This window comes from Knufia obscura, assembly GCF_036327395.1.
Source record: "Knufia obscura strain CCFEE 5817 isolate CBS 148926 chromosome Unknown scaffold_3, whole genome shotgun sequence".
Classification (NCBI taxonomy): Eukaryota; Fungi; Ascomycota; class Eurotiomycetes; order Chaetothyriales; family Trichomeriaceae; genus Knufia; species Knufia obscura.
The window spans coordinates 61,105-72,783 of record NW_027042689.1 but is presented as its reverse complement, the minus strand read 5'-3'; the positions used below and the strand labels follow the sequence as shown (position 1 = coordinate 72,783).

Here is an 11,679-nt window from a genome sequence, read left to right as displayed (position 1 = left end):
CCCTGGAATTGCGGACAAGTTTTGGTCAGAACCGCTCATCTTGAATTTCCGGGATGTGGTAGGCCACACCCCGGACAATCGGTGTTGCCGCACCCCACCAAATATTAAGAATTCTACAAACTATCAATTATCGGCGTATAATAATTATGATAATTGAAAGCCTGAGAAGCAGCGTTTATATATAAAGAGGAAGAGATATGTAAAAAATCTCGATAGACTTAGCTAAACTTCAGCCTATAAGATGATTGTCTCCACTCTGTCCCGGCCCCGGCCGGGCATTCAAACTTTGCGGTCTAACGGTCCGCATGGACACGCGAATCCCTCACTTCCTCACACAGCTCCACCCTTCGCTGTCTTCAGGTAGCGAACAGACAGCTCGACACGCGGTCCCGCTGAGGGAATACTGTGTCCATGGCAGACGCAACAGCAGAGGAGCATCTCGAGGTTGACGAGGTAGGCACGATCATCCTGTCTAACAAACCGTGGCTGTGTTCCCATCGATACACAGCACAGGCTAATACTTCCACTGGCAGAACATTAACGACGATAAAGACTCCGCAATTGGTAGTGAAGGGTATGAATTCGGCGCCAGCGACATGGCAGGATAGCTGAGTGGCTGATCAGGGCGTCGGACACGACTTCTTTGCAGTCATGGATCACAGATTACCGTGAGGAGAACGGTCGGACGTATCACGCATTCAGAGATGGGGCGTACTTGTCGGTTTTCCAATCGTATATCAGAAGCCAATGCTAAAGGGACAACAGTCAACCGAACGATGAGATGGCTCAGGAGGCACTAGGTCGGTCTACTCTGTTGTTGCAACCGCCCCTGCCGTTCCCACGCCATAAGAGCTCGAAAACAGTGCCGCCATGCTAACATCGCAGATTCAGACATCTCCCATCACCTGTTCCTCAAGACGTTCGACAACAGATTATTTCTGGCTCCATTGCCCCAGCAGGTGAACAAAGGTAGGCAGGATCGACCCCAATATGTGGCCTAAGCACCTGATATCTTGACCATAGTCCTCGATATCGGCACCGGCACCGGCATATGGGCCATCGATTTCGCCGACGAGCACCCCGAAGCCGAAGTCATCGGCACCGACCTCTCCCCCATCCAGCGTAAGACCCTCTCGTCAAGCAGCGCCCCCACCAATCACTAACCACAAACATAGCACAATGGATGCCGCCCAACTGCCGCTTCGAGATCGACGATGCCGACCACCCCCACTGGACCTACGACACCTCCACCATCGACTTCATCCACGTCCGCTCCCTCTTCGGCTGCATCACCTCCTGGCCCGCCTTCTACGACGAATGCTACCGCACCCTTAAGCCCGGCGGCTGGATCGAACAAGCCGAGTTCTCGCCCGGTTTCTACTCTGAGGACGACACCGTCACGGACGAGCACATCATGGGTGACTGGATCAAGCATGGCAAGAAGTGCTTCGAGATCATGGGCAAGGAGATCATGGTGTTCGAGAAGATGAAGGGGATGATCGAGGAGGCTGGATTCGTGGACGTCGAGGAGCGCAAGTATAAGTGGCCCATAGGTACTTGGCCTAAGGACCGAAGGATGAAGGAATTGGGCGCGTGGGCGCGTGCACATATCGACTCTGGGCTTGAGGGTTGGACGCTTAGGGTTCTGACGGGGCTGCTGGGCTGGACGAGAGAGGAGGTGTTGGCTTATTGTGCGGGGATGCGTGCGGATATGCGGAATCCGAAGCTGCATGGCATCCATGAGATGAGGGTTGTGTTCGCGAGGAAGCCCGCTGCGAGTTAGCGTTCCGAGCCTGCGACAGTCTGGTAAAAATCTCGTCGCTTTTAGTGGATTGCGAGAAATCAGCTTCAGCAACAGGAGAGCCATAGAAGGCGTCAACATGGCTTATACGATTCTGTCTATCTATGTAGCTTCTTCTATCTACATCGTTGTCTCCACTACAGACATGGCATCTATCCACAACTCACAGCCCACGATGCACTGCACGCTTTCGCCTCGCCCTTCCCTTCCACGCCTACTCCCCACCGCCCGCAACCCAATCCACACCCCGCACCACCTTCTCAAGGCACTCCCCCGTAACCTTCAAACTAGGAAACCAATGAAAATAATGCGGCAGTCCCTCCCAGTAGTCCTCCCTCACCCCGCTCTGGCTCTCCTCCTTCAAACGCAGCGCCAGCACGCGCCCGTCGTCGCGGCAAATATCGTGCTCGGCGGTGACGATGTACGTGCGTGGAAAATTGGGCAGGGCGGGAGCTAGGAGCGGGAAGTGTCGGGGGGAGGTTGCGTCGGCGGAGAGGCCGTAGGGATTGGTGGGGCGGATGAAGTTCTGAGGTGATGGTGAGGATGGTGAAGAGTGTAGAAGAATGGAAGGATAGGAGTGTGAGATGTGGGATGGATAGGGCGGGCAAGACTCACGAGCATGACTTCCCTGGTCAGTATTGGGGCTGAGGTAGCCTTGTCAATGTAGGAGGTGTGTATGTCGCTGTGGGGCCCGGAGTAGGGCGGGTCAGCGGGGTGACAGAAGGGGAAAAGGGCGACGAGGCCGGTGATGGGACGGGTGAAGAGTGCCGAGTTCTGAGTTTGCGCGTAGGTGAGTTGAACCTATGGATTAAGGATTAGTAGGAATGGAACAGCTAAGGAGAAAGAGGGCCTGGTGGCTTCGTACCGCGAGTGAAGCTCCTGCTGAGCCTCCGGCGACGAGCAGAGCGGAGGAGTTTGTCAGGGCTGGAGAGTGCGAGACTGCCCAGTTGACTGCGACAATGCCGGAGGAGATGATTGTTTCCAGATTGTGCTGGGGGGCGAGTGGATAGTCGACATTAACGACAACGGCGGGTGTCCGGGCGGCGATGATTTGACAATGCGCTTCTTCGCTGCGGATGTTGCCTACAGCGGTCAGCCTGAAGGCCAACCAGGCAGTCAGGGCGGGTTGGTACCGGAGATGTAACCACCACCATGGAAGAAGACTACCAACGGTAGGTTGTCTCCCTTGTTGCGCGGGGTATAGATGCGGACTGGGAATGCGGGTGTCGTATCTGTTGCTTGAATAGTCTCATCCACTGCTACTGTTAGCTTGTGATCGGGAACGGACCGCACCCGCTAGGCAGTGAGCGCGCGCGGACTCGGCTCTCGCATTGTAGATGAAGGCTGTAACGAACCAGTGATGAGATCTACTTCGAGCGGAGGCCATTGTGCCGCTAACTGTTCGGCCATGCCATTGAACACTGGCACATCAATGTCCACATTGGCCGTGAGCTGTGGCCGCGATCCCAGGCCTTTCTCTAGCTGCGCGGGTAGTGAGCTGAAAGTGCCGGATGAGGGGCACGTAGACCAAGCGACTCACCTCCAGCCATTCGGGGTGGTAGATGTCTTCTGAAGTTGCCATACTAGAGCAGTTGAATACTGTGTATCAAAGGGGCAAGGTGTCTGGCTGAGAGAGAGCACAGCACTCGCGCTCTGTATATATGTATCATTGTTCCTTGCAAAAGCCAGACGGAAAGCATCGCCTATTGGTTCGATATCGCCCGGCGTCACGTGACAGAAGTTCTAGGCCACTCATAGAGGGGTACTGGGCGGACGCCTGAAGTGACCGCCGGTTCGCCATATTCAAGCACAAATTTGGTAATCAACCTTGAAGAGGGGGACATTATAGCACAACTCATCGTGCATGGCTGTGTTTTACAGTGCGGTTGAAGAGGACGTTCTTTACTGTCGACCTTCATGACTCGGTTGGTCGATACGCCTATCGACGCCGAAGGGCAGCTTTATACCGTGCCAGCTGCACATACAGTTCGGTTTTGTATGCGCTAAAGATGAAGACATCAACAATACTTTGGCTCCGAAAACAAGTATTTTTGCAGATTGAATCACAACACACAGCACTTTGTTGGCCAACACTGACCAAGTCACCAGCCGTCACTTTTTCAAACATTCTTCATTTGTATTCTAGCTCCGAATCCCGTAAGGACTCCTAAACACCATTCATATCAACCAGACCAGTCCGATCAATCAGCTAACTCCCCTCACCTCTACTGCCCTGTTTACCATCTATCTCTATGCCTCCTCCTCCGCCTCGGACTTTGCACACTCGACCACTCCCCGCTCCCCCGATTATATCTTATCGTGTACTCATTCTCCTCACTCGAATACCTCAATATCTCATCCTCAGCACTCGGATTCCGTCTCCTACTTCCACCCCGTCTGAACGGCGGCGGACTAGGACTTCTCGTGCGGTAAGTCATCTGCGGTCGACGACTCACACTTACACTTCGACTCCTCCGTAACGGAGGACGGTCGCTGCCGAAGGCGGCGTTGATAAGGTTTGTTAGGCGGGTTGGTTGGCGGGAGGTGGAGGGACGTCGGCCACTAGAGTGGGTGGTTTCCCAGCGGCGGACGCTCTCTCGGCGGGCGGCGTTGCTGCCATCATCGAATAGGGGTGCGTGACGTTGGGATTGGGAGCGGTGGGCGCAGGCTGCACAGGGGTGGCCCATACGCTTTGGGCTCCGGTCTGTGTAGGGACCACGGCAGCGGTCGGGAGGGCAGCCGGTGTAGATTGGTTGGGGTGAGGTGCAGCCGCAGGTGTAGCGGATTTGTTGGTAACGACACATTGTGTGGGTTGGTTAGGTGGGTTGTGGTGTTGGGTTTTAGGTCGATTGGTTTTGAACTTTTGGGTAAGTCAGATGGGTGAGCACAGGTGTTCTGTACTCGTTGTTTTTCAGTGTGTGATGGGATGTCAAGTTGATAGCGGTAGGTTTGGTATTTATGTGTTGTGCTTGTAGAGAGTGTGGGCCTTGCTTTTTCATGTCGCATTGTGGTGATGGATGGATCCGGAGCATTGTGGTGGATGCTGGTCTGTTCCACCTCTTGTCGAGTTCCTTGGAGTTCGATACTCGACAATGTGTCTCGAACCTGTCCCCTCGTGAGGTAGCAAAGGTGAGCATTTCAGCTGGGTGGCCCGGTCATTGTATTGCTCAGCATTGCTGGAATCGTGCGTTGTCTTGTTCATTGTCATTGGTTTCTTGTAACAGCTGGCGACAAAGCAAGGAACAACAAAGTCTTCCAAGCCGCTCATCATCCTGCACTGGCGTTTATATGGCCATTGTCCGTCCTGTGAAGATCAGTACGGCCTATTCCACGATCTGATCAACCATCAACCAATTATACAACACTGAAAGCCGGATTCGAGATTTGGCCAAAAGCAAACAGGCAAAACACCGTTCATTGCATACAAGCAAGCACCTACCGGCCTTGTCACAATGAATCAGAATGCTACCGCAAGCCACCTGCTCACAGTCGAGAACCTGGGCCAATTAAATGAGGCGCAAGCACAAGCTAAATCGCAACAGCAATGCTCAACCGAGAAAGTGATAACGAAGCGAGATATTCCCTGGCGATACCTTTACCGACACGCAGACTTCCCGGAAGATGCTCGACCGGCGTCTACTATGCTTAGGACCTTGGAGCGTGTGCATCTCCGCCCGGTCGAGGAGCTCGTTGAGCCGGCGATAAGGTATCAGTGTTACTTCTTGCGAGAGGAGAAGCCGAAGAGAATTATCAATTGGATATCGTATCCGTCCGAGGGAGAGTATGAAGATATGCCACGATGGAATGAGGTCGAAGCTGATGCTAAATGTGGTTGTGCTCGAGACCAGGATGGTGTCCGCGAAGCCGCTAAAGATGGTTTGCAACCTAGATGTGCTCAGAAGGTCGTAGCGCAGAAGATGCCAGGTTGTTGGCCAGCAGCTGAGGGTGCTGAATCTGAAGCTGGAGGTATGAAGATTGAGGAGTGGTCTACCGTTAATACATCTGATTCAGATGATATGGATTTCGAATGGTCGGACGATATCTCCGAGAGGTTGTTGTATAGGTGCTAAGCAGTAGTATATCCTGGTAGGCTTGTCCAGTAAACACAATCAAGAAAAACACTTAGCTTCCTAATGTTTGAGCACCCAGACTTTGTTGTCAATTTTCCATTGTGTCGTGCGAGCTCGTAACGAGGACTCACTAACATGAAGTCTTTCAACTTGGTCGCAACCGCTTACTAACCAGATACTCATAATCCGGCATTGCCTCCTTGACCGCATCCTCAAGCATCTTAGCTACCTCCTCCCCCCACTGCTCCCGCCACTTCTTCGCCTCGACCTCAATATCCACATCAACGGGTGCCCTCTCCTTGACCAGACCCGTTGAAGTCGTCAGCGTACGCGCGAATACTTTTACCATCTCATTTGGCTGTGCTGCAAACTGCTCAGGTGTAAACGCATTCCACTCGGACCGCACCTTTGTAGTATTAAGGCCAATAAGCTTGGCGTACTCCCACACCACCTTGGGGTGCTGGATTACATCGCTCGCGTCCAGGACGATAGGCAGCATGCTCGCATCACTCTCTTCCGTACCGTTTCGTTGGCCCAGAGCCTCGTATTGCGATCTGTACCAGTCGTACAGATTTCGTACCGGGCGGAGCGATAGGAGATCTTGGTAGACTGCTAGACGATGCTCGCCGAATAGCTCCCGTGTACTTTCGACGCCCATGAAAACCCGATACAGGGAGGCGAAAGAAAACGCTGGGTGTCTGATTAGGAAAGTGGGGGTGAGGTCAAGCAGGAAGTTATCCGGGAATAGTGTTGGGTTTGTCTTTGGTTGATCAGCCGAATGACCGCAGGTATTGACCGTCTAGGGTTCGTCGTCACCCTTATCTCCTGCTGGAACCGGCGTCTTGATCAATGCGACGTGTTCTTTGAAGAAACTAGATTTGCCCTGAGCGGCGGCGGTGTTGAGGAAAGATTCCATGTTTGAGGCGCATGATTGGTATATCTCCATCAGGGAAGCTTTGTCTTCACTAGTGAGTTCATGTTGGTCTTGTTTGAACTGAGCTAGTTGCATCTGAATTCTGGCTGCTGGCATGAAGAAATAGTCCTGCCCTTCTGGTGGGTGTGAGGCAAATGTTGGTTGATGGTCGAGGGTGAGCATGCGCATAAGTAGATGTGAAGCTGACCGAGGAATGGAGAGAAGGATAACTCGTCTTGGCTTGCCATGGTCCTGTCCATTAGTTTGAGCCGACATGGTAGTGACGGATCTTGCTTTCTGACAAGTGTTTATCTGTAGACAGAATTGTCACGACTCTTTTCCAATGGTTCGTGCGATGACTGAGTGTGACTCTCGTGTCAAGGTGTCTATGCGGATGGTCTACCTCTTATATGTTAGTAAAGGCAGCGATGGTTTGATGGCGGGCTCCCGGGATACCTAGTACTCATCAGCTCGGCTTATACTCGCTACTTACCGCCATGGATTGTCCGATGCACTCATGGGGCATCACTCTCAATCATCGTGATTGGATGACCGACATAGGCGAGCTGCATAGCATGCATACAGAGCAAGTGTACTTCAGGCCACCAGACAATCTTCTCTCCAAGCAACGTTCTCGACCTAGTCAACACGCACTCCAGGTTTTCCGGCATACTGTATCATTGGCCAATAACAGTAGTGAGTTTAGGTTTAGCGCGTGAGATCTGCTTGAGAGCACAGTAACACTGGCTCCTTACCCACGTAATCACGGCGGTAATAACGTTGCTCTCTAGAGTAGTACTGTTCATAGAGGTGAAGAACGGTTGCACAACGAATGATGCAAAAATATGTTTCGCTTTCTCGGACCGTAAAACTCCCGAGCTTAACAGGATTAGCTTCGCGCTAGCTGGTCCGGAATCAGTGGGGACCGAGTCATCCAGTCCTCAGGCTCTCCGCACCCTGGAGTATCATGCGCAAAATGGACGACTCCCTGCCAATAGGGCCGTGTGGTCTGCAAGGCCAACGGCAGCGTGAGATCCTGCTCATCTATTAGGCAGATTGGAAATGGTCTCAGAAGCTGAATCATGTGGATAGACTCCGTTCGGCTTCCGCTCGGCTCGAGCTTAATAATATGTTTTCCAGCGCTCCTTTCAGTGGTCCCTTCTCAAAGGGGTGATCATCTGCTTAGGCATCACAATACTTCAATAGGACGGCGGCAAGAGGCCAAACGATAGCCATCATTCTGCAGACAAGCAATAAGGGTATCACAATTCAAATAACGAAAAACTCGCAACATTGGCATCACCTCTTCATTCTCTTGCCTCCACCACCACTATCACCACCAGAAGACCTCTTCTTCCCCTCCTTCCTCCAAAAATCATCCCGTTCCCTCTTCTCTCTCGCCGTCTTGTTCTCCATATTCTCAGCTACCTTTTTCCTATATACCTCTCTCCGTTCTTCCTGTTTCCGCGCTCTCTTCTCGACCTTTTCGTTCCTCATGGTCATAAGTTTCTGCATGAGGTCTCGCGCTTTCCGCTCTTCTCCTCCGAGGACCACGGCTCGTTTCTGGAGGTATGTCGGTGCCTTTCTAGCTTTTTGCTGCGTGACCTGGGATTTGAATGGGAGATTTGTGGCGAGTTGTCTTGGTACACGGAGAGGATTGAAGTGTCTTGTTGGCCGTTCGATTTTGGTGTACCGGCTGTCTTTCAACTGTGGTGTCGATTCACCGAGAGCAGCGCGGACTTGACCTGTCAGTCGCATTGGCTGCCATGCGGAGGAGTTGGTTCCGTTGGTTAGCTCGGCGGAGGTGATTGAAGCGTCGAGCAGATTCGTGACAGGGTTGTAGAATCTATGCGGTTTGACTGGGAACCATGCCCTTAGGAAGACGATATCGCTCATTAGTATCTTGTCCTCGAAAGTTGCTCGATAGTGTCCTTCTGGTTTTGCCAGCGCTCGTTTGATTTGGCCTCTGATGCCAGAGACTGTCTTGATACTTGCACCTTCGAATTTCGCGATCTCGATGGCACTGTTGAACATGTCTTTGATGAAGGCCGTGTTCCGGAAGATCTTGTATGGGTGGCCGGTGAGCTTGAGTTTCTTGACTATTTCGGTTGTCTCGTCGACATTCAGAACGACTCCAGTTGCGGCGAGGCGGAAGCCTGGATTCGAATTGTCAAAGGATTGAACACAGCAAAAACCTGTATTCGGTGCAACAAGTGGTCCGTAGAATGTGCCAAAACAGTGCATGTGTTCTGGTGTGTATTTGAGCATACGATTTCTGGTTCTGCTGTCGGAGATGCTGTATAACGGTGTGGTTTGGAACCTTCTCCAGCCCATGGAAAAGATCAGAGGATCATTCGTCTTGAGGATCTTCTTGTGCCAACGATGTCGCTTGATGCGTATTTGAACATAACCGAAGCGCTCTTCTGTTGGTGCAAGTCCGCCAATAATGATAGGCATTCGAGGGTTGAACGAGCGGGAGAACTCATATGGAACGTTTTCGAGGACGACTCTGGCGTAAGTGCCAGCCTTAAATCCCTCAGAGCGGGCACGCGACATAGGGTCGAGGCTGTCGAATTCTGCACGGTTGATGTCGAGCTGCTTCTGAAGGAGAGCTTTCTGTGCATCGTACCAGTCGTCTTCGCCGAACTCTGCTTCTTCCTTGTTCTCAGTGGTGGTGTTTTTGGGATTCGCAAAGCCTTCGCGATCTTCTTCTTCGAAGCGCAGGCGTAATTCTTCTTTGCGTTTGGCGTTCTTTTCTCTTTCTTCCTCGAGTGTCAGTTCTGTCTTGGCGGCTCCGGAGTTTTCGAGACCGGCTTCTGGGTTGGCTTCAAGATCAACGAAGTCCCCGTCGCCTTCCGAATCTTCATTGTCTTCTTCAGCGTCCTCGTCATATTCACCATCGGAGCCGTCCGCATTGATAGCGTTGGCACCAGTAGCCTCTGAGTCCCGAGTGAAGCGCGAGCGTAAAGCCTGGATGTTCTCCTCATCCTCCCACTTCTCGGCTAGCTCTTCGATGTTGTATCTCGGCATCAGGCGGTCTTCGTCGTCTTCTGCCTTCTCGACATTTGTCTTTCTGAAGAAATCGTCTTGCTCTTGGTCATCTTCCTCCAAATCTTCAGCCTCTGTGTGGCCTGCCCATCTCGAAACTACCTCTTTTGGCGTCAGTGTGAGGTCATACATCAACTTCGAGAGGTCGACGGCGCGGTAGGCGACTGATCGAGAATGTGATTTGGCAGCATTGTCCAGCATCTTCTCCTTCCAACGTAAACCACCATCGTCTTCATCGTCGTCGTCTTCTTCATCCTCGCCATCCTCCACAGCTTCAAGTTCCTCACCAGATATCGAACCCATATCTGAGTCACTTTCAGCAAATTCGAGATCGCCATCCCCATCAGCAACTTCATCCTCTGCTGCGAAACCTGGCAAGCCTTCATGTTCTGGGTACTCATTCATATCGTCGTCTTCCTCCTCATCTTCAGATTCTCCGTCGACGAAACCCTCGTCCGCGTCCTCGTCGTCTTCATCTTCTTGGTCTTGCCCACCACGTACACTTCTTTTGCTATTTCGTCCGACGTCAGCTGTTTCTGCCATGGTATTGCTGTCCTTAAAAAGTCGAACGCCGCCATCGGCCTGACCGAGCAGTCTCCTCTCGCCTTGCAGATTGACCATCAGCTGTTCGCCAAGACCTCTATCTTCCAGATCTTCGGCATCCGCATCGAATGTATTCGTCTTGACGTCGATATAAACAGCGTCCTTGTCGACCAGCACCCCTCCAACGTCCGACATAGGAGCGAACAAAACTTTCTGCTTCTCTCCCAATCTTCTCCTGCTTTTCGTACCGTTGGCTTTTGCAAGAGCTTGATCAAGGAATGGCGTCGGACAAGGATCTGGCAGTGCCTCTATCTCTTTCACGGTCAAATCTCCTACACCGGGAACATGTACTCTTGCGTGCATTGCTGGAAAGTTTGTGCCTCTCAGATAACCATACAAAGCTATCTGTCTGTCACACTTCTCATTCTCTTCTATCTCGGTCGGAGGAGTAACATCGAGGAATCGATCGGCAAGGCAATAAGGATGGCTGTTCCGCCAGACGAGGGGTCGTGGGTTCTTCATTACAGAGAGGAAGCGTGAGAGGTTGTGTATTTCCCGATCAGGATATCTTCCATTAATCACACCGCTCAGGTAGAACAATTTGGCTCCCTGGTAGAGTTCCGACCAGAATCTGTGCTTCAGTCTCTTTTTCGTGGCAGCCAAAGTACTCTGTTTCTTGAACAAGTCCAGATGGGTCAGGATACCAAAGACATTTCCCGGCATGCCGTGTGTCCCCAGCGCATTGAGAAACTCCATAGTCTCCATCTCAAAGCCATAGTTTCCGTCGATCATAAGTAGAACAATATCTGCGATCTTGGCCACGTCCAGCATGGCAGCGAGGGAATTTGAAGGGCATTCTATGAATGTGAGACGCCGTCTCTTCGAGGTAACGACTGTGAGGGGCCCGACCGGGTGCGAAAGCGTCTGCTTCGAATATCTCTTGATCAAGCTCTTGATGAGGGTGGTCTTGCCAACGCCCGGGGGTCCTACTACAGCAGTAACGATGGGAGGCGCCTCTTCCGGTATGCGATCGACTTGAGGAACATGTAGACGCTTTTCTCGAATGTCGCTGGTCCGGACTGCTGCTTTGGCGAGTTTTCCTGGATTCGCAACTGCGAATGCTTTCACATTCTTCTCGCCCTTTCGTGGTTGTTTCTTCTCTTTGGGCGCCCGGTGTGGCCTGTTCTGCTGCGACTCCATCTTGACTTCCTCAAAGCGACACAGCAGCTACCTCAACATCAACAACGAGAGCACCGAGAGGCAAGAACTGAGTGCTTGCGACAACCAAAAAAGTTCAGGCGCGG

General features: G+C 52.1%; 5 protein-coding genes across 5 annotated transcripts; 2 read left to right on the top strand and 3 right to left on the bottom strand.

Moving 5' to 3' along the window:
• Positions 1 to 411: 411 nt before the first annotated feature.
• PMZ80_003098 (uncharacterized protein) lies at positions 412 to 1,783 on the top strand (the record flags this gene model as incomplete). Its single annotated transcript, XM_064871527.1, has 7 exons — positions 412 to 453; positions 534 to 574; positions 625 to 717; positions 766 to 800; positions 886 to 969; positions 1,024 to 1,122; positions 1,176 to 1,783. The coding sequence occupies 7 exons, from the start codon at positions 412 to 414 to the stop codon at positions 1,781 to 1,783; spliced, it is 1,002 nt and encodes a 333-aa protein (XP_064731907.1).
• Positions 1,784 to 2,917: 1,134 nt separating this feature from the next.
• Positions 2,918 to 3,383, bottom strand: PMZ80_003097 (uncharacterized protein; the record flags this gene model as incomplete). Its single annotated transcript, XM_064871526.1, has 3 exons — positions 2,918 to 3,057; positions 3,157 to 3,283; positions 3,342 to 3,383. 3 exons carry the CDS (start codon positions 3,381 to 3,383, stop codon positions 2,918 to 2,920), a joined length of 309 nt encoding a protein of 102 aa, XP_064731906.1.
• Positions 3,384 to 5,253: 1,870 nt separating this feature from the next.
• Positions 5,254 to 5,871, top strand: PMZ80_003096 (uncharacterized protein; the record flags this gene model as incomplete). The annotated part of the gene is made up of 1 exon (XM_064871525.1): positions 5,254 to 5,871. One exon carries the CDS (start codon positions 5,254 to 5,256, stop codon positions 5,869 to 5,871), a length of 618 nt encoding a protein of 205 aa, XP_064731905.1.
• Positions 5,872 to 6,016: 145 nt separating this feature from the next.
• On the bottom strand, positions 6,017 to 7,060 carry PMZ80_003095 (uncharacterized protein; the record flags this gene model as incomplete). Its single annotated transcript, XM_064871524.1, has 2 exons — positions 6,017 to 6,631; positions 6,707 to 7,060. 2 exons carry the CDS (start codon positions 7,058 to 7,060, stop codon positions 6,017 to 6,019), a joined length of 969 nt encoding a protein of 322 aa, XP_064731904.1.
• Positions 7,061 to 8,083: 1,023 nt separating this feature from the next.
• Positions 8,084 to 11,575, bottom strand: BMS1 (Glycoside hydrolase 2 (Mannanase, beta-galactosidase); the record flags this gene model as incomplete). The annotated part of the gene is made up of 1 exon (XM_064871523.1): positions 8,084 to 11,575. The coding sequence occupies one exon, from the start codon at positions 11,573 to 11,575 to the stop codon at positions 8,084 to 8,086; it is 3,492 nt and encodes a 1,163-aa protein (XP_064731903.1).
• Between the last annotated feature and the right edge of the window lie 104 nt (positions 11,576 to 11,679).